This window comes from Gopherus evgoodei, chromosome 18 (genome assembly GCF_007399415.2).
Source record: "Gopherus evgoodei ecotype Sinaloan lineage chromosome 18, rGopEvg1_v1.p, whole genome shotgun sequence".
Taxonomy (NCBI): domain Eukaryota; kingdom Metazoa; phylum Chordata; order Testudines; family Testudinidae; genus Gopherus; species Gopherus evgoodei.
In genome coordinates, this window is record NC_044339.1 from 15401130 (window position 1) to 15422337 (window position 21208).

The 21208-nt window shown below is 45.0% G+C and overlaps 1 protein-coding gene across 12 annotated transcripts in view; it reads right to left on the reverse strand.

Moving 5' to 3' along the window:
• Nucleotides 1-21208, reverse strand: part of DVL1 (dishevelled segment polarity protein 1) — a 176425-nt gene that overhangs the window by 16777 nt on the left and 138440 nt on the right. For 11 of the 12 annotated variants that reach the window (XM_030537311.1, XM_030537313.1, XM_030537316.1 and 8 more), the window contains 7 exons: nt 16356-16494; nt 6492-6585; nt 5314-5383; nt 4290-4429; nt 3799-3875; nt 3362-3429; nt 2663-2812 (listed from right to left, as the gene is read on the reverse strand). In XM_030537311.1, coding sequence (XP_030393171.1) covers nt 2663-2812; nt 3362-3429; nt 3799-3875; nt 4290-4429; nt 5314-5383; nt 6492-6585; nt 16356-16494 — 738 coding nt within the window. The remainder of the gene's footprint in view (nt 1-2662; nt 2813-3361; nt 3430-3798; nt 3876-4289; nt 4430-5313; nt 5384-6491; nt 6586-16355; nt 16495-21208) is intronic. The other variant, XM_030537312.1, reaches the window with a different exon arrangement.

The following is a 21208-nucleotide window of genomic DNA, read 5'->3' on the forward strand; positions in this document are numbered from 1 at the left end:
GCTGTGTAGCAAGGCACCCGATACATTAATGGTTCCAGAGGAATGTAAACAGAGTAACAGACTCTCATTGTTTGACAGCAAATCAGCAGACATATTCGACTCCAGTAATCTTTAGTATGTATAAGACTGAAAAAAATGCATCTCTAGATAAAGCCATGGTGGGATAAGTGGTTCACTTGCCTTTGACTGCTGATAATATTTTGCCCTCTTTTGTTGGTGCCGCCTCCTGTCTAGGGAGATGCAGAGACAAGCCCTAGAAAAGAGATAACTCCCCTTTCAGAGTTTCAAGGTGAGGCTGTAATTCTAGCGGCTGTCTGCTTATGAAATCAGAGAATGAGCAAGCACCTACACGGTCTGGCAGGACCTGCTGGTATTTTTAAATATAAAGGCACCACCAACGCATAGACAACTCCAGGAATTTAATACTTCAGCCAAACATTTGTCAAGGAAAGATTCTGTCATTGATCATTAACCCAAAGGCCTTTAAATGAGCAATGAAAGGTCTACTTTATTCATGATGATGATGATGATGATTGTTGTTGTTTTGCCTCTATGGAAAAATCCAATACAATGTATTAGCAATGAAACCAATAGAGTTTCTCTAAGGGGTTACAGAAATGACATTAAGCAACCTATAGATTTTAGGCCCCAATTAAGCAATGCTCTTAAGAGCTTGCCTAACATTAAGATTGTGAGTTATGCAAGCTGCCTTCAGTGATTGCTGAATTGGAGCCTTAACAGAGAATGAGATCCTCCCTACAGAAATTTTAAGGCAACCTACAGAATCTGTGGGGAATTATATCCTTGCTACAGATTGGGTTAACCTTCTGTAGAATTTTTATCATTCTGTATTAAGGGTTTTTCCATACAGGATGTCTGTAGGAAAGAAATAAGCACTTTTTAAGGTGTAAAGTTCCTTAGAGGGTCTAGTTTAGATTATTTCATTGCAAAACAAGTCTTGGAGTGGAAATAACACCTGAACTATAATTGGCAGTGTCAAGGTTAGTTAACAGAGTCAATCTTTTTTTTTTTTTATTACCCCGTGCAGCCGAGAATATTTTCAGTGTGAAACAAAGATTAAAGGAGATGTGTGTGAGTAATACAGCTAGATCAATCAATTCTCACCCCTTCTTTTAACCTACTCAGATAAGCCAACCCTTTCAGAAATGACTAGTCATTTGAGACATTTCAGTTTTTGGATGTTAAGCTGAGGCACCATAAAGGGCCTGATTTTTAGAAAGGGGAGAGCACTCTGAAACCTAGCCATCTTTAAGGTATTTCAAGCAGAGCCCAAAATTGCTGGTCACCATTGAAAATCTTGGCCCAAATTTTCTAAAATCGGGACATGCTATCATGAATAGCCACCAAAAGCATCCAGTTTGCATTGCTCCTTCCTATTTCTTCTTCTTTTGAAAAAATATGCCAGCCAACAAAGTACAGCAGCTGTCCTGCCTGCCTCAGAGGAATCGGTGGGAGAAGAAAAACTTGGGGACACAAACTGAGGCTTTGCCACTTGACGAATAAGAACAAGACAAGAATTTGATCCTGACTGAGGCAAAAGTGCTGTTTAATTTTGCTGTTCGCAGGGCAATTGGGAAGTGTGTCCAGTGTGTTTAGCTAAGTTGGTCGGTGCACTGATTGCCCTGTGAGCACCAATAGGACCAGTTAGCAGCCACAGCTCAAAGCGGGATGCTAGATGGCAACATTTTGGATGAAGTCGTGAACCAGTCTTGCAGAATGTGTTTAGTTTCCGGTCTCTCTCTTCTTCGTTCATTCATCCAGGAAAATACTTCAGCGTGGTGCTTAAGTCCACCCCTATTTAGGGCAACACTTACGGACTAGCTTAAGTCCCTTCAGCACATGCTTAACTGCGGCCTCAAACAGGGATGCTTTCCTAAATTGGGGCCTCAGTGGTGAGGCACTGAACAGCCACCTGCTGTATGTATGTGTCTTGCCTCAGTGCCATGTGTTTTAAATCAAATGCTGCATTGTGCCCTGCACACTCACTAGAGAACAAGAAAAGACTTATTTCTTCACTTCTAACATTTCCAAGATAAGAAACCATAACAACTTTCGCATTAGGCAGACAGGAGAACTTAGGAATTGTCACAACAGACCAGACCAGTGGAGGAGAGAATCTGACCCTTCATTTCCTCTTGCGGGACAAAAGTCACCAGATTTTGATTTTCGTTTGTTTGTTTTTTAAAATTTAATAAAAGTTCCCAAAAGAAATGGCAACCCAATTAAACAATATTAAAAACACTGTGAAGGCTGTTTTGAAAGCAAATAAAAAGTTTCCAAACATAAAGCCCCAGTTCCTGATCTGCAAAGTTATCCACCTGGGGGGAAACGGCTTCTGACTCTGTAAGGGACCGATACATTAGGATGGAGCTCGGCCCTTCCATTTGATTGGAAGATGTGGGGGAAGCCCTTCTAATTTATGGTGCAAAATGTAAGTGCAAAACCTTGCTCCTCCTACACTGTGCTATCACTGTGTTAACCTTCAGAAAGTTTTATGCTCCCCACACGTTAAAATTAAAAATTTAAATGTTTTCTTGTGGTTGTCGTGTTTGTTTGCGTCTTGCTTTGCTTTTTGTGCAGCTCTACACTGCCGGCCCTGAGCAGAAGACACCTGCCCTGTGCTGGCCGCAGTGCGACTTACTTTCCGAATCGTGAATTGAGCTTGTTAGTGAGGAGCTGGTAGATGTGATGGTGCTCATGGAGGGGCTCATACCGTAACGGGGGTACGCTCCCGTCATGGCTGTGGTATGAGAGATCCATGCTGCAGGGTCAATCGGCCTCACTGGTTCAGCTGGAACAGCAAACAAAAAAGAAAGAAACCAATCAGATTTCTGGCAGAATCCACCTCAGCAGGATTCAACGGATGGTGAGTGGGGGTAAGACACAATTATTTGGACACTGTCAGTATCTTGAGTCATTGTCATTCATGTGCACTGGGCTAAGATCATCACTAGTGTGAGGGACCAGAAGGAATTGTCTCCTTGGGTGTCCTATCAGGGACTTTTGCCTTCATCCAGGGCACTAAGCAGGGACGGTTGGGTTAGATTTGGAGGGGTACATCCAAGATGATCAGTTTCCTGTGATTGTAGCAGGAGTCTTCTCATATTATACTATGAAACCTGACCCAGACCCAAAGCTAACTAAAGTCAAGAAAGAAAGAACCCCTGCGCCCCCCACCCCCCACTTAGAACTAGATATCCTGATCTGTTTGCAAAGGGTTGGGGGGGGGGAAAACTTTAAGATGACAGGGTAGCTGGAAATGCCTTGACCCTTGAGGTCTTTGTGCCATGGATTTTGAAAACCTTGCAACTTAGCACTGTTATACTGGCTGCTCACTTACCCCTCGGGATAGTGAAATAACTCCTAGGTGTGGGGTCCCAGCACTTGGCCACCGTTAGGCTGATAGGTCTGAAAATAGAGAAAATAAATAGGGATGAGGCAGTTCTCTTTCCCTGTAGAACCAGGAGAATGATACTCTATCGCGGTGAACTAATTTGTTCCTCCCCAGGGATGGCCAGATAGAACAATCACATTTTGAGAAGTCTTTCACCCTAGGATCCCCAAAGGGCGTGAACCAGCAAGACAGCTACCAGTCTGTGTTGGTTTTAGCTGGTATACTAGCAGCCAGAGACTGACCTACTCCAAGTGGTTCAGATAGTCAGGATAAGCACCCAGTGAACTGTGCTTATCCAGACTGAACAGCTGAACTTTTTGAGCTTTGCCCAATACCAATATTTCGGGAGATGGGGGAAGACAGGAATCTGGTGACACACTCACCCAGGCTTGGAGACTATTTCCCGTAAAACCCGCACTGCGTCATCATTGCTCATGTTCTCAAAGTTGACCTCATTCACCTGGAACATGTCACAAAAGACAATGATGGTCAGAGGTTGTCATTGAAGGGAAAAGGATGTTTTACTTAGGCTAGTGTTAGCCTGTCCCATACCAACGGCAATGAATAGGGCATTGTCAAGCACTATGAGCGAGGCCCCAACTTTAATTTGTCTTAACTTTGTTTTAATTTGGTGGAGAACCTGAAGAGATTTTTCACTGCTGTAGAGTTGGTCAGCCATCCAGCAGGGGGAGCTCAAGTTAAACAGCAATGATTTAGAGACTTATGTAGTAGGTAGACCTTGTGCAAGCTAAAACTACTTTGCACAAGGGAGAATTTCACTCACGGGTTCTGGAACGAGGGAAGCTGGGGGAAAGGCTGAGCGGAAGCCAGTAATATTTCAGCAAGCGGCGTAATTTTGGGGGCATGGACCAACCTGTAGAAGCATGTCTCCTGGTTCAATTCGGCCGTCTGCTGCCACGGCTCCTCCTTTCATGATAGAGCCAATGTAAATGCCACCATCTCCTCGGTCGTTGCTCTGTCCTACGATGCTGATCCCCAGGAAATTATACTTTTCTAGATAGGAAGAGGGGGAAGAAAAAGCAAGCGAGGTGATGGAAGGCCACTGAAAGCTGGCAGAGCATTACTCTATGGCCTTAAGAGAGACAGGTGTCTTCCAGATTTCTCACCACCACCACCACATTATCAACAGAAGCATTGTAGACATTCAGACCAAGAGGCTAAGCTGAGCTGGTTGTATGTACCTGGCATATTCATCCAAGCAGGGAGAGGTTGTTGATCTTGGATTATTTTTTCATATGACTTGTTGAAAATTTGCACATTTTAAAGAAAATAAGCAAGAGGAACTGTTCTGAAAAGACCCGTCTGCACCTAGAAATAGAACACTTAACAGCATCAGGTCATGTTTGTTTTTCCATACATCACTGGGGCAGCAGGAATTCAGGGCTGGTGAAAGGGGTTGGACTGACAAGTCTGAAAGCATCTAGTTATCCAAACAATGCAGACAACATGGGTGGCAGCAACATAAGCCTCCATCACCAAGCTACCTTCCTCCTTACCCCACTTCTAGGAGTGAGAGGAGAATTCCATCTCCAATGACCACAGTCATGGCTTATCCTGCTGTATCTGCCATGAAGATCAAAAATCTGAGACAACTGTGGTGTGGGTTATGTTATATGGACACACATCCACTCTGAACTGGACCGAGAACCACCTGCTTTATTTGGCAGTCTGGACAGCTGTCAAAATTTATGCCCCTTGAAGTCAATGGGAATCTTTTCATTGACTTCTAAAGAAGTTTGGATCAGGCCCTAATTTAAATAGCTCAGCTATTGTATCATGCTAAGTCCTGACCTTAATAGTAAACAATGAACATTTACAGCACTCGACAAATAGAATTAAGAATAAAAATAAACAACGATGCTACAACGTCAGTTTACCCATATTGAGCGTGACAGTGATGATATTCAGGGACATGGTTGAATCCGTAATACTGCTGAACGAGGATGACTGGAAAAATAAAATAGAGGCTTCATCAGAATCCCAGCTTTCAAATAGTTCAAAATCTAGCAATGAAAATAACTAACTGGAGCAATTCATTGGGAGCAACCAACGGATCAGATTTGGACCTTTCTTCTGTATGGGAACCACCTGGGAACCCATCATGATTTTTTGAAATTGATTCCTTATTCATAATTCTTCAACAAATGTATTTCATCCAATGGTTGTTTGAAAGGGGCTCATAGCAATACTCAATATCAGGGATTCTGTATTTGAACGGTGCATGCAAAGTCCTGTGGTACAATTTTAGACCAGATGACCTAAAGAAAGTACTCTTGTCGCATAGATGTGCATTTGCATGCGAGTCCTGGTATTCCCATGGATCAAAGCTCCTTCCCAACCATCCGTGCAAATAAAACATGACCCTACAAAAGTTTGCAGAAAGGCAAACAGAAAATGGGGGACACACGGCTAAATTGAAACACTATCAAGGTTCAACAAACATGTTTGAGAATAGCTCTTCTGTTAGCCCAGTTCTAGCAATAAGAGCTTAACATATTCTGTTTCTTTAAAGCCCCCTGGAATATTTTTTTTATGAGAAGCAAACAAGTGCCTGATTAAATTATAATACATCCTTAGAGTCACTCCAGTGCAGCTGTTGCAGAAGTGTACCAGAATGGAGTGAGACACAATCCTTGCAAGTTGCTGAGTTTTTCCTAAGAGCTGAGCATCCTCTGCTCCCGTTCAGGTCAACAGGAGAGGATGATGCAGGCCAAATACCCAATACTGCAGTAACCTTGCCACTGGCCCTTCCTCTTACTGAAGACAGTGTCCTGACTGAGGCTGTCCCATGGGAGCATGTGGCATAGAGAAGATGGGGCAAGAAGCAGGGTCACTCAGCATCAAAGGCAGAAGTCTGAAGAAAAACAACAAGCTGTGATAATACTTCAAGATTCCTAGCTTGAGGACCTGTTTCAAAGCCTATAGGAGTGGACAGGAATCTTTCCACTAGCTTCAGCAGGTTGTTGGCCAGTCCCATAACCTCCTGCTAGCACACACGCGCTCATCAGAAACATGACCCTCCCCGCCAGATACTGCATGACCCCCCCAAACTTACCCTGTCAATCTGGCGCATCCTTTGTTTTCTCCTCCTGCGTTTATGCTTCCGTATTAGCCGGGATGAAGTACTTTGCTCTGTGGAGCTACTCAGCCTGGGGAGAATTCAAAGCACAGTTCAGCTGCATAAAAGTGAGGCCATTTTCAACTCTCTACTCTGCCACAAATGGCCGATGCCTGAAGATCCAGGAGGGAGCAAGAAATGTAGGCCCCAGCAATTGACTCACGATGCACCTCCCTCCCTCCTTGAACTGCCGCTCACCCCAGTGTGTTCGATCTTGGTCTTTGCCTAGCCGCATGCACAGGGCAGTAGATTAACTGTGACAAGGAAGTTACAGGCTAAATTTCAACATGGATTAATGAGAATAATTTACTATCTTCCCCCTCTCCGGGAGCAAGAGGGAATTCAGCCCCCAACTTGGAAACACAAATCCTTCTGATTTAACCACCCAAGGTCACGGAAACCCAGCATTGCCTAGTACTTTGTGGTGGTCCTGACCCCATTATCCAATGAAGAAAAATGCACACAATAAAGACAGCTGTAGGCCAAGCAATTATTTTAATCTCTGCTCTGAAAGGCTCCAGCACAGAGAACCCTGGAGAATCACGTGATGCTACATTTTGAGAGCCCTGGAGGGAGAAAGAAAGATCCTTGTCAGCATGCCGCTATTCCTCCATGCAACTGGAATCCCATGTGACTAGGAACTTAATGGGGGCCTCATAGCTAAGAGAATAAACTTTCTCAAATAGTTATGCTTGTTCCGATGGCTCCTCAGTCTGTGGGATGGAGAAAGTTACGTTGCCACATAGCGATTTATTTATTTTTGCTTCTATGGTTTTCGAAGGCACCGTAATCGCTGAGCATCACATCCATTCATGCATTTTTCTTCAGAACTGCTCAGTGAGGTAGGGAAGTTGTATCATCCCTATTTTACAGATAAGGAACTGAGACCCGAAGAAATGAAGTGACTTGTCCAAGGTCACACAAGCAATTTGTGGCAGACTCAAGGACAGAACCCATATCTCACAAATCCCAGTCTGGTAGGTAACCACAAGAACATCCTTGCTCTCTATTTGTTACTCTAAAAATGATTAAGAGACACAAAGACGATGCTATATCTTTAACCAGCACAACACAGCAGCTACAAGAGCAAATGGGCGAGTCCCTGCTTCACATACCTGAGCAACAGGGACCCTGGACCTTTTTTTCCATGTCTACCTGGCTCTGATCTACAAGATTCTGGCCATGTTCAAAATGCTGGAAACGACAAGAGAGGACAAACCCTGGAAATCTCATGAAGGGGCCTGTTATCATGAGAATCCCCACACACCGGCAGTATCCAAGTCGTGTATACTCTGCGAGTGAATACTGGGGCCGGGAACCTCACGGAGCTGGAGGGTTTGTGAATCTCTCGATTCATCCTCTGAGATCACAAAACTAATTCAAAGCTTGTCAACATCAAGCACATGCTTCCCCCAGCCAGCGGCGCAGTTCCATTTGGAGTGGCCACAGCCTACATTTTCAAAAGCAACTAGTGATTTCAAGTGCCTCCATTACTGGGAAAGCCCACGCACCACTTAAATCCTACCTAAGCACTCCACGTATGGTACAGTATGGCTTCCGGGGTGCCTAGATCTTATTGGCTGCTCTGCATAGGGATCAATTTCACATAATGTCCATTTTGCCACCAATATTTTTCCCAATTGGATTTTCACTCTTCCTCTTTCCTCCCAGAATCTCCCCTTAGTAGAGCATGAACCTAAGTACGTTCAAGACTGAGCTGAATTCTCCAACCCACAAAGATCAGGGGGGCTTGAAGTCCAGTGAAGTGAGTTTGCTTGAGTCCAATGAACCTGCCTGCTACTTGAAGAGAGACTCTGGGGAAACTTTCCTGCTTTCAAACAGCAAGATTCCTGGGAAGGCTGCCGAGTGAGAGGCAAGTGCCTTTCTTAGGCGATAAGAGTAGGACTTTAGAGCTTCACTAGGCAAACTAACCCTGTGCCGAGATTTCATTCCATGCTGTGAGCCCTGGGGAAGGGGTGAAGTCCAGCATGAGTCATGGTGAAGCACGCACTAATCTTTCTGTTGATTTTCATGCAGCTGGGTTGGGCCATGAGAGAGAAAGAATGAAACACATGGCAAATTTTTATAGTGTCATCTTTTTCTGATTCTAACAGCTTTAAATAATTCCAGGCAGCTTTGCATCATGTAGTTCATTTTCAGCGTCTGTAATGATCGACCGAAGCATGCAGTAGTTTAGAAGGTGCTGCTCTAGACCAGTGTTTCTCAACCTTTTTTAACCAGGGACTGGCTTGCTGCCTCCCTGGACCATGTCAGGGAGATCTCAAGGACTGGTGCCGGTCCACAGGCCGGTCGTTGAAAAACGCCGCTCTAGACAACTCCTAAGGAGGGGAATTCTGGTTTGCAATGGACACACAGATCGCAGGACACGTCCCAGGCAGCTCACCATATCATTTGTTTGGTATCACAGTGCCATGCCAAGCAAGCCACTGGCTGCTGTTTCCCATTGTAAACGGCGGGCTCTAGCTTAGAGATGTTGACAAAACGCACATACCACGCCATGCCAGAGAAGTCAGATTAGGGAGGGACTCCTCCCAGTAGCAGAGAGCTCTTCCTTCACCTGGCAGACATAGGTGGTTTTGTCTGGACAGATAATCACAGGACCAGTGGGCAGAAACATAAGACACCTTCAAGGCCCCCAGCCCAGTTTTGCCTCAAGAGTCTTGACAGGGACCTAGTGTTACTTCCAACATTTCTGATGCAGAAGCATCTTCCAGCCCACTCTCTCCCTGTCAATATTCTCATTATCACCAGGCACTTCCAGTAAACAAACCTCCTGAGCTGCCCGTGCTGACAGGTTGTGCCAATTCCTCCCCTCCTGCTCTGAGGCACATCAACACAGTGCTGCTTAGAAACACAAAGAGCAATTATACCAGGGGTTCAATCAGATTCTCTCTGGCAGGCTGGACTAAAAATATTTGTCTGCAGTAAATCTGACTGGAAAATGCAGCTGCTCTCTGACTTTGTGAGCACTTAAGTGACGTTTTAATCCCCCATCAAGTCAGGGACTCAGTGTTTCAAAGATAGCTTTGATATATACAAGGGTAAAATTAGCTAAGTTCCTAATTGCACTGAAACCAATTAAAGACGTCCTGATTGTAACTTGTAACAGTCCATTGCTAAAATACCAGCAAGATGGATACATCTTAGACACTGGTCTGATGCAAGGGATGGTCAAGAGAGTTTGGCTAAAATATTCTAATTGGTAGTGGGCTTAACTTTTCCTCCTATTTTCTCTGCTCCTTCTGCAATTCTGGGCTCCGGCCAGGGCTGGAAGTGTAACGAGTCATTAGCATGCTTTGCACTTGGGTCTTCCAGGTCACAAGCTAGACTTCTACCATTAAAGCTTAGCTGGTGGCTAGTAGCAGGCTGTTATTTTCTAGTGATCCAGCCACTAGGTAGCAGTCGCATCAGACATGTTGCTAGTGTTACAGAAGTAGAGGTGCAAAAATACCACAAGGAAGTGAACAGAACAGAAGGAAGAAATAGCAGAAATCTGGAGAGAAAGCCTATTTCCCATGAGACTTGGAGGTTCTGCAGATTCAAAGAAGTCTGAGAACTAGCATCCAAACTCTGGGTCATTATTCAACCCAAACTGTCAGATCTTCTTAGAGGTTCTTCCACCAACCACCATCTTATACATCCTTTATTACTGATTTCTTAAAGAATAAATGTACCTTACCCCTTCTGACTTGCTTATCTTTCATAATTATATCAAAGGAATTCTGAAGGCGTAGGGTAAAATTATACCTTCTCAACGGAGACCATGTCAGAGCAGAGTGTGGTTATTAAAAGTGTAAGAAACCGATTCTTACAAACTGAAGGGAAAGGGAGACAATCTGCTTAATGATTCAGAAAGATGGTTCTGTAACCCTCAGGAAATTCCAGACATTCACTCAAAGCACCTAATTGGCTCTAAAGTGCTGCAGAGTTGGTATCTGATCTGGCCAACACCATCACCCATGTGTCCTACTCTCTATGCCAAAGGTGCTAGGCACTCGGTTATTATTTATTTGCATTATGGTAGTGCCCAGGGCCCCACTGATTTAGGCACTCTCTAGACAAACAAAAGAAGACAGTCCCTGTCCCAGAGAACATACACTATATGAGAGAGCGACTATAGGGATGAGCCAGAAAGAATAGGCAAACCGAGAAAAGATACTTGCATATGTGTGAGGGTGATGGCAGTCAGAACATTTTAGCATCACCTGCAGGCTGATTCCACTGTCAACTGCACACTCAGCATCTTCAAAAGGATACACACCTTTACCCTCCCCATGTACCTTGGCAATCCTGGATCAAATGATACTAGTCTGCATAGGGAGACGTGGGCCTCATGTGGGAATCCAGGTTCCATTAGAATATGCACCTCTCCAAATGCTGAACACTGTCGATCTGTAAAAACGGAACTGGATATCCCACAGAACAGACTTTCTTTAAAGATTTCTGGCACTTTTTTGTTTCCAGCTGGTATCAGACTAAGAGGAGTCATGTTCTTTTGGTCTGCAGTATTTCCGGTTCTACTCTGCATCAGAAACCAGGAGTTGGGGTGCCGGGGAAAATCAGACCCACAAAAGATCTCAGTTCATATATGGTTCTAAAATACAGTCCATGATTTGGGGCAGTTTTAATGCGATCCAAATTGGCTCTCACTCTCTTTGTCTTTCAGAATTCAAGACCACATCTTCAGCCTTAAGACACACTTCCCTTGGCTTGCTTTCTGGCATCCTTCCATCACAGATGAAGGATGTTAAAATGGTACGTGCAAAATGTATGCAAAAGAAATGAAAGAGGAATTTATCCTGAAGAATGCTACAAACGTGTACGCATTTAATTCAGTTAAATTCTTGATCCCTTCTTGTGGAAAGCTGGTCAAAGTTTTAAGCTGTCTTAATAACCTTGGGTGGAAGTACAAGGAAAGCAGTTGGTCTTGGCAGGACTATGTGAAAGCATGTTTGTAAATATCAGGCTCCACAGTCTCTGCGATTTCTTTAAAAAAAATAATTAGGGAAAAATCAAAGGAATCAAACATTTCCTCTTGCACGTTGTCATAACATTTCAGCCATCTCTTAAGTTCTTCTAGCCAACTTTTTCAAACCTGTGTCCTCAAGAGAACTGCTACTTACTTCATATTTCATCAATAAAGAAAATATATATTACAATTACATAGTCATACTAATTTGCATTTCTGTAGCACTTTTCACGCCCAGTATTTCACAAGTGCTTTACAAGAATTAATTACGTAATCCTTACAACATCTCTGGGAGATGGGTAGGAATGACTACTGCCATTTTACAAGTAGACTTAGGCCACGTCCAGACTAGATATTAAAATCGATTTTAGATACGCAACTTCAGCTATGTGAATAACGTAGCTGAAGTCGAATTTCTAAAATCGAGGTACTCACCCGTCCAGACGGCGCGGCATCGATGTCCACGGCTCTCCATGTCGATTCCGGAACTCCGTTCGGGTTGATGGAGTTCCGGAATCGATGTAAGCGCGCTCGGGGATCGATACATCGCGTCCAGACTAGACGCGATATATCGATCCCCGAGCCATTGATTTTAACCCGCCGATGCCGCGGGTTAGTCTGGACGTGGGCAAAGAGAGTGACTTGCCCAGGGTCACCAGGTATCAGTGCCACGCCAGGAATAGAACCCACAAGTCCTGACTATCTCCTGCTGCAACCACTGGTCAAAACTCCTTTTGCACTCCTCAAAACCAAAAGGCTATTAAAACGCTACCCAGAGGTTACAAAATGAGGATAATCAATGCAATCCGGTTTCTCCAAAGAGGAGGCAAGTGGGGTGTGGGGGGGAAAAATGGTAACGATAGACATAGTTTGCGAAAAGGGCTTCAGAAAACGTTCTTTCATTTGGTTCTTTCATGCAATAGACTTCAGCACATCTGAAGTCAGTGCAGTTGGAATTCTCGCCACGCACGATTTTGACCACATTAGAGCTAAGAGTTCTTATTAATAATAATTATAGGCTGCTGTCAAAAACCAACTTCCTAACAGCCTTTCGTTTTCCAACTATTTACGGTCTTAGAGGGAAGGAAGAGAGACTTTAGAACAGTACCTCTTTACTGAATAGATTACTCCCCAGCAGCTCTGTACTCAATATATCACCCATTACCTGCAAATGCCACTAATTTTATGCTGTTTAATGACTTGTGTACTATAGCCCATTATATCACATTACTTTAAAAGGCATTTTTTAAAGAAAACAAACAGTTTTTCGTATCTTTTTCCCACATCCCAGAAGAAAAACACCAAAATTAATCAGAAGATCAAAGTCTGAAACTCCCTGAACCATAAGAGAGAGAGAAATTGCTACTGTCTGTAGAGAACCTGAGACAAAGATATGCCAGCACAGATGATACATGAATCTTGGTGTAACAGGATTCTGGTTAAGAAAAGAAACCTAAAAGATGGTGTCGAATTGGGGGAACTGTACTGCCTTGAGAGATCCACTCACTGAAATAAAGCCCCCCTCACTAAAACGCATCATGGGTTTCACTGGATTGGAAATTAACCAACTCTGCCGCACCGCTTCAAGTTAAAATCAAATACTCACAGAGAAGCACCACAGAAAGTTCACATCTTCCTTCTTGTTACCACCATAAAATCTTTACATTTGGATTCTTCTCTCCGTGTTGTCCCCCTCACCTGCTCACTCCCCACTCTCAACTCGGCCTCCAATACCAGAGTTTATCAACGCCATTAAACAAACTTACCCCCTTTAGCCCTTTCCCCAGGCCCCCATCCCCAGCAGCTCTGGAGCGTGTTTGGTTTTCTATCAGGCCATGTTTGCTGGTGAAGAAAATTCTCCCCCCTCCAGCGGAATCTCTCATCCGCTTGTGAACATCGTCTTTGTTATAGAACAACATACCTTGGAGCATTCCATTACGCTGCTCTTCCTGACGCGCTAGCCTGGCAGCTGCTTTGTATGCCAAGAACTTCTGCCCTGGCCTGGAAAGGAAAGGGCCCTTGGCAGCAGCTTCTAAGAATCTCTCTCTCGTCTTGGGTCAGATGCAGAGAGTTTTCTTTATTAAAATATAGGACAGGATTTAGCTGGGTCTAGCACGCTGTGCTTCAGTAGCCACCCTGACTGTGCTAATCCTGCCCCACTGCATATCTTGCTGCCATGGAAATAATTCATTTATTTACAAGAAACAAAATGAGCTGCAAGGCTCTCTTGGGAACCCTAAAGGTTTTAGGAAAGCTTAGAATGGATGCAGGTTAAAGGCAAAGGGCTGGATTTTGCAAATCATTTAGGCACAGGGAAAGCTGATGGACTTACTCGTGTGTGTAAAATACTTGAGGATTGGTCCCTGCATTTCCACATGTTGGGGATCCATGCCCACAGCTCATATTTGCACAAGGAATTTCCATTTGCATGTGAAATTATCAGTTTTGGCTGGGCGTTTTTCACCCAGACTGTGTCTGGCAAGCACGTATTTTTCAGGTCAAAGCAAAAATTGGCCAAACTGTCAACAGGTGACCCAGTAGCCCCAAATGAGCATGCATGTGCCTGGACAAATAGGCATTCTGCATTCCGCATTACCCATCTGAAAACCTCGTCCTTTACATGTGTCAAATGGAGCTGAAATTAAGGGGGATTTTAGCAAATTAAAAATAACTGAGGCCCCAGTTCAGCAAGGCACTTCAGCATCTGACTAGCTGCAAGCCTGCAAATAATTCCTCTGAATTCAATGGGCTCTATTCATGTGCTTAAAATAAGGCACATGTTTAAATACCTTGCTGAGTTGGGCTCCTCTTTTGTTTGCTTTTCACTTTAGAAACAACAGGAATACCAAGTTGTGTCTTTCGTGGTTTTACTAGAGGCCTCCTTGGAGGCCCAGAGACCTGGAATGGGCTTTTTCAGCTCAGCATCTCTAGAGGACGTCAGCACAGCTCTAGATACAGCATTTATAGCTACTTGCATTGGGAAACTAGGAGAGGGAACAAGAAGCTGGTCTTGCAAAAGCAACGGTGAGTTTTGTTTTAAATCTTGCAGCAATGGAGTGGTAAAATCATTAAAAACATACAGAATTAGAATACGAGTGCCTTGTCATCCTACAAACCCTTCAAGGAAAGGCAAACGTAACAAGAGAAAGCGAGAGTGCTTTGATATGGAAGATCATTTTGAAAACATCAAGGAATATTTCCCAACTACTCCCAGTGCCCTGGCTCCAGGAAAGATTAAATAAAATGCCCGTATAGATATTTGGCAAAACAGGCCTTCCTTGTAATAACATTATTTGGGATGAATTCCTCTACTGCTCATTGGGATCATGGAATATGTAATTCAGCATTAATTAATGTCTACTTACTTGGAAGATATTACATTATAATATTCACATCATTACTATGGAGTGTTTTGCAGCTAATAACAAGCCAAAAAAACATCTGGTACTTGAGGTCTGCACGATGTTTGGATTTCAAAATGTAGCCGTCCTTGCTCTGAGGACACAGAGCAGGATAGCTGTTAAAGGCATGGGATGTCCAGGAATTAGAGTTGTTCCTTAATTGGAACACTCACTCTCAGCTACAGGGCAATTTGGCTCTCGGTCCAAACTTCTCAACTGGGTCCCATCTCTAGTATCCAGAGATGAATGGTAAGGAGTAATCAGTAGGCCAGTGCTCAGATCAAAGTAAAGAGCAAATAAATCCCCCCCATGGATGCATCCTCAGAGATCCTCCATTTGGTTTCAAGAAGGGCTGCGATGTATTCAGACAATGGAGTATTTAGGCTTTGGCAGATCAGACCATCTTAGGAGGCTGTGCAGAGAAGGGAATTCTCCTCCTGCCCAGATACTCCCAGCCATGAATCCCTACTAAATGGGATTAATGTCCCAATTGGTCTCAAATAGGTTCCCTGGGAATTGCAGCAAAGCAGACTCCCTGGTTAAGTGGCTCTCAATTAAACAGCTAGTCCTGTCTACCAATCGACTGAGCCGTCAATATAGAGCAGGTGCCATTTCAGACCCAACGTCCACTGTAGTTTTGCCCTATGATAAGAAGGTGCCACAGCACTGGGGGAGAGGCAAATGCTGGGGTTTTAAAGGACACGATAATACTTCTTGTTGTCCCCTTGACTCGGAAACTCTCCCGTCTGCTCCTTAAATTCCCCAACAACCCACGTAATCCAGAAAACCTTCCTACCTTGGGCCTCCCCACTCTCCCTCACTTGAATGGCTGTCCCATGACTGGTCTTTGTCTTCCACTGCAAACCCACGGGGGGTAAGGTATGAGTCTTACTCCAGGTAAAGAGCCTGGTAAATTCACAGTGTTCAACAGGGGCTTTGTCATGAACCCAGAGTATGGGGCAGCTTGTTGGCAGGCTTCTCCAGGATAAAATTGGAAACCAGATTGTGACTCAGTCAGTCTGGCCCCTGGGTGCCTCTCCTTGCTCCTGGCAGGGGGATGTGATTTGCATCAGTCCTACACCTACTGCAGACCAGGTTTCTCCTCTGTACCCGCTCAGCTGCACTGGCTGGCAGCACACGTGGGTAGGTGATGTGGAGACCAGGCTCCATTTGCTCCCAAACCCTGCCTGCTGCCCACCTTTGCAGAAGCTGCCCCACAGAGGCTGCTTTTCCTCCCCCACACCCTATTCCAAGCTGCAAATGGTGATGGGGATAGTGTGTGTAAGGGATGCCTTACGTTCCCTTAGCCTGGTGCATAGCTAGGGTCACAGTCTGGCCCTACATGATTAAAAGCAACACAGTAAATCTATCCTAATTGCTCAGCGTCAATTCCCCACACCGGTTCCCTACCTGCTTGTGTTATCGTCATCATCAGAGTCAATGAAGCTGCTGGACTCCAGCTCGCTGCTCATCATGGTGGAAGAGCTGTCGTAGCCGGGCGGGTGCTCGCGGTGCCTGTCCAGCTTGGGGTGCCCATTGAGCCTAGGGACTGTGGAGAAAACAGCAGGAAATCAGGCCTGATGCGGAGAGAGGGTGACAAACGACTGCAGTGGCATGAAGGTGCCAGGGATGGGAGCATGAGACTGACACTAAACAACCAATTCCCTGGGAAAAGGGCCCATCTTGAAAACAGAACCATTTAGTGTTTGGATTTTAGTCAACAGCTGACAAATCCTTCCCCCATCTACCCCACTCTGGTTCATTCACAGACCAAGTTTAGAGTTCACAGGGAGAGTCGTACAGAGGTTAGGGCAGACGGGCTGCAGGTCAGGACTCAGCTGCATCAGCAGAGCTCTGTGGGGAGCTCTGTGCTGAAAGCAGCAAGTGCTGAAAGTCAGGATTGAGGTTCATTGGCAGAGCAGCACATAGCACAGGGGTGCCACAAACTGGGGGTCTGGCGCTTAAGCAGCAGGGAAAAATGTGCACTGCCCTGGTCTGAACAGTGCTACCAACTTCTCTCTCAGACACAAATCCGTACATTCCCCCATGCCCAGTCAGGTTCCCCACAAACCTGGGCAGCACAACTACGTTGCAGCCTCATTGTCTTGGCCTTTCCATATGCATAAAATATATTGGCACATTTTCTTCTGCTAGCACGGCTCTGAGTATGCAATCAGAGTGCAAGGACTTTCCTGTACATCTTCCCTCCGAAAGCGTACCCCATTTACCTGAATGCACCGGTGGCTCACCTCTGGCTACAGAGGCACTCAGGATATCCCTCTACAAAACAAACTTCCTCTCTCTGTTCTCCCACTCAGTCACCTGTCACTAAAAGACCCTTGACCTAAGAGTGAAACAATTTGCCAAGAAAGTTCTTGTCCTAGACGCCGGAAAGGCTGTTTCTGATAAGGCAGCCGGTCAAGAAATCAACAAACTGGACTTCAAAGCAGGAATGACTTTTTAAAGCACGCTTTCTAACCCTTGGAATGCCTTCCCAGGTACAAGCAGATTATACAATGGAAAAGCTTCATACTGAAAGAATGATGGTGCCAGGAATATACAAACCAGAGGGCAATTATTATACCCAGGAAGAAACTTTCACAGCCTAAGACTTTGCATAAGTTTTGAAGTAAGATTATTTGAAAAATTACAAGAAGCAGCATGGACTAGTAGATAGACACAGGACCAGGGGTTGAGAGAGCTGGTTTCTAGTCCCAGATCTGCCACCCTTAACCTTGCTGCCTCGGTTTACTCATCTGGGAACTGGGCATCTGACTACTTCCCTCCCTCCTTCCCAGGGAAATTAATTGTATAGCATTTTGAGATCTCCAGACAAAAGGTATTCGAGAATTACAAAGCACTATTATTCTCTGTAATTCAAGCCCTCCCGACTGTAAAGCTAGATAATCAAAATGCTGTGACAGTACCCAAGCCGATCCTTCTGATGCATAATTTCCAAATCCCATTCCATCATTACCTTGGCCCAGTTTACGTGAATTTAGCAGTGGAGAACAGGGACTGCCAACATAGCCCCTAAGACCCAAGCTGTCTTTGTATTGCGAGAGCGGGTGCAACCTGAAAGCAGCATGGTCAGTTCCCCCCTTCCTGGCCAATGTGACTCAATCTTGGTTTGCAGGGAACCACGCCTAGCAGCATCCCTCCTAGCTAGCCTATGGTGCACGAGGGGATCGTTTCAGATGCCATGGTCCATTCAAGCCCTGATGCTCTACTAGGATTGTGAACTAGTTCTAATAATGGGTTTTGAGACTGGAATCTTGTCCTCTCAGAACTACGTTGAGACTGCCGAGGATGGTCCTGTGTTTAACACCTTGGGTGGGAGGTCAGTGTTTAGTTCCAGGCACTGCCTCAGATTCTCCATGTGACCTTGGGACTATTGGCATTTAATCTCTCATTGCTTCAGCTCCCCATCTGTATCACTGGACAATGGTACTTTGTCTTGTCTATTTACACTGCAAGTTCTTCAGGGCAGGGACTTGTGCAGCTCCCAGCATAGTGGGGCCTGGTCTTGGTTGGGACCTCTAGGCACTACTGGAATCCAAAGCAGTGGCTCTCAACCTTTCCAAACTACTGTACTCCTTTCAGGAGTCTGGTTGGTCTCCTCACTTAAAAACTACTTGCTTATAAAATCAGACATGAAACCACAAAAGTGTCACAACCACACTTACTGAAAAATTGCTCAGTTTTTCATTTTTACCATATAATTATAAAAAAAATCAATTGGAATACAATATTCACATAGCTGAAGTTGCGTAACTTAGATCGATCCCCCCTCTCCCTGTCATGTAGACCAGCCCTTAAACAGGCTGGAAACTAATAATTTGTGTGTACATTGCACCACAGATGATCAGGTAAAAAATCCAGTGGGAATCCCCCTGAAAATAGCCTTCTAGTTCTGGATTTCAAACCAAACTCAGGGACCAAGCAACTAAGCCTGTATATCCCAGACTCAACACAGACAGAAGGGAAAATAAAGGGAAGTCAAATTTTGCCCCTCCCAGCCTGGACCATAGGAGTGCTCAGGCAAAAACTATTCTAATGATCAAGCAGGCGGCCTGGAAACAGACACACCCATGTCTCAAAGGGTCACTGAGGAAGTAAAGACTAAACTGTGTTATTTCTTCTCACAGGGAATCGGCAGACTTTGACCTGTGTCAGCCAAAGTCAAGTAATCTGTTCTACAAACTCCCTGAATGTTCAAACCCAGCATCTCAATCAAGCTTTAAAGAGCCATTTTTTTTCCACTGGCGCGGTCATCCGTGACAAAACAGGAGGAGGAGAAAACTTTCCCAATTCTAAAGCTGAGAAAACAGTGTTCTGGCCATCAAATTAGTAAGTTTCACACAGCTACCAAACTGTCCGTTAAAACCACAGAGAATGTCCTTGGCTTGGGCTAATGACCAGCCTCCTTCCTGGGGAATGACTGAATAATTTTAAATCCAGATACAGTGCAGTCTAGTGGCTAGAGCAGATGCCTGGAAAACCTAGTGGCCTGGGTTCTGCTCCCAGCATCAACGTTGCTTCATCTCTCTGTGCTTCAGTTTCCCGCATCTGTGAACTGGGGAATGATAAACCACTTAGCTCCTGCTAGGAGGGTTTTGCGGCTTAATTATTGTCCATAAAGTCTTGGAGACCTTCAGATGGGAGGCTCCAGAGAACTGCCAAGTTATGTTGTATCACTGAGGCTGAGAACCCAAGTTATACCAACATCAGCACTCCCGTGCACAGCACTGTGGCGGCAGGAGAGCTTCTCCCGTTGACACGGCTGGTTCACAGAGGAGGTTTTATTATGCCAATGGGAGAGCTCTCTCCTGTCAGCATAGCACGTCTTCACCAGATGCACTGCAGTGGCCCAGCTGCACTGGTACAACCACGCCGCTGCAGCACTTACGTGTGTAGACATGGCCTAAGAAATACTCAAATCCCATTGCGAGTCAATGGGAATTTGCGTGGCTAACTTCCCTTACGGGCCTTTGAAAAAAATCCCATCTTAAATCACCCAAAACATGTGCATCTTCCTAAGCAGGAACCTTTTGTTGCTTCCCTTGTGCAAATGCAGAAGGCAGACTCCTGCCCAAGCCTGTTCAGGTCTAGGAAGGAATGTTTTCATTACTGGTCCGGAGGGCAGGGTAAAACAAAACAAAACGAAACAGAACACAAAGGCTTCACTGCTGAAAGAAGCCTATTCTGTTGAGGGGAGATTTAAAGTAATCACCAGGCAACCGGAGTCACCATCAGAGTTCCCCAATTCTGGCGACTTGGTAAGACAAGAGATGAGAAGTGAACCTGAGAGCTGAAGAACACAGAAGCGCCTTAATCCATTTACAAGAGAACAAAGCCATGCGTGAAGCTTTAACTGCTGGGGCTCGCTTCCCATTTCCTGACATTCCTCTCCACGCCCAGATGTTTCTTGCCCCTCAATCAAAGACACATCTGACGTGCCCATTCCCTCTCCGCATTCTGCAGGTGCTCTTCCCCCAACTCCATCTCCTAAGGTCTGCTCTGGATAAAAATAAGGAGCACTTTTCATCCAAGGCGCTCTCAGCTCTCTACAATGGACAGCATGAGCAACTTCATTCTGCAAAGCCCAGTCCAGCAAAGCACTTGAACACAATTAACTTAATTTTACTTATGTGCTCAGGTCCCATGGGAGTCAATGGGGGCTTAAACATTAAGCACGTGTGCAAGGTCTGTGCTGAATCGGGGCACACATCTCCAAAGGCAGTTAGGCACCTAACTTCCACTGGATGGGATTTTCAAAGGAGCCTAAGGGAGTTAGACACACAAATTCCAATGGAATTTAGGAGACTAAACACCTTTGAGGATCTGGGCCTAAGTGACCTGGCCAAGGGCAAACAGCGAGTCTTTGTCTCTCTTTGGCGTTGGCTTTGTAGCTGGATTTGATGCGCATCTGGTTAACAAAAGCTGAACCTGACACTACCCAACAGCTGAGGAGCCATGCAGATGGATTTATAAGATTAGCTTCACAGTTTTCGGTCTCAAGGTAACATTTCCAATCAGGCAGGTCACAGGTAGCACCTCACTAAGGCAAGGTGTGTCTATTGACAACAAACATCACAATGTGGGAGCTGAAGTTGAGGGGAAGAGGGAAAGGGTTTAGGAATAGACTGTTGGACCCAATTTTTACTGTGCTGGACCCAATTTCACGGTTGGTGTGGAATACCTGTTGGTTTCCTTTTTAATGGACTGCATTTTTAATTTTGGTAGAGAGGGGAAAAAATATC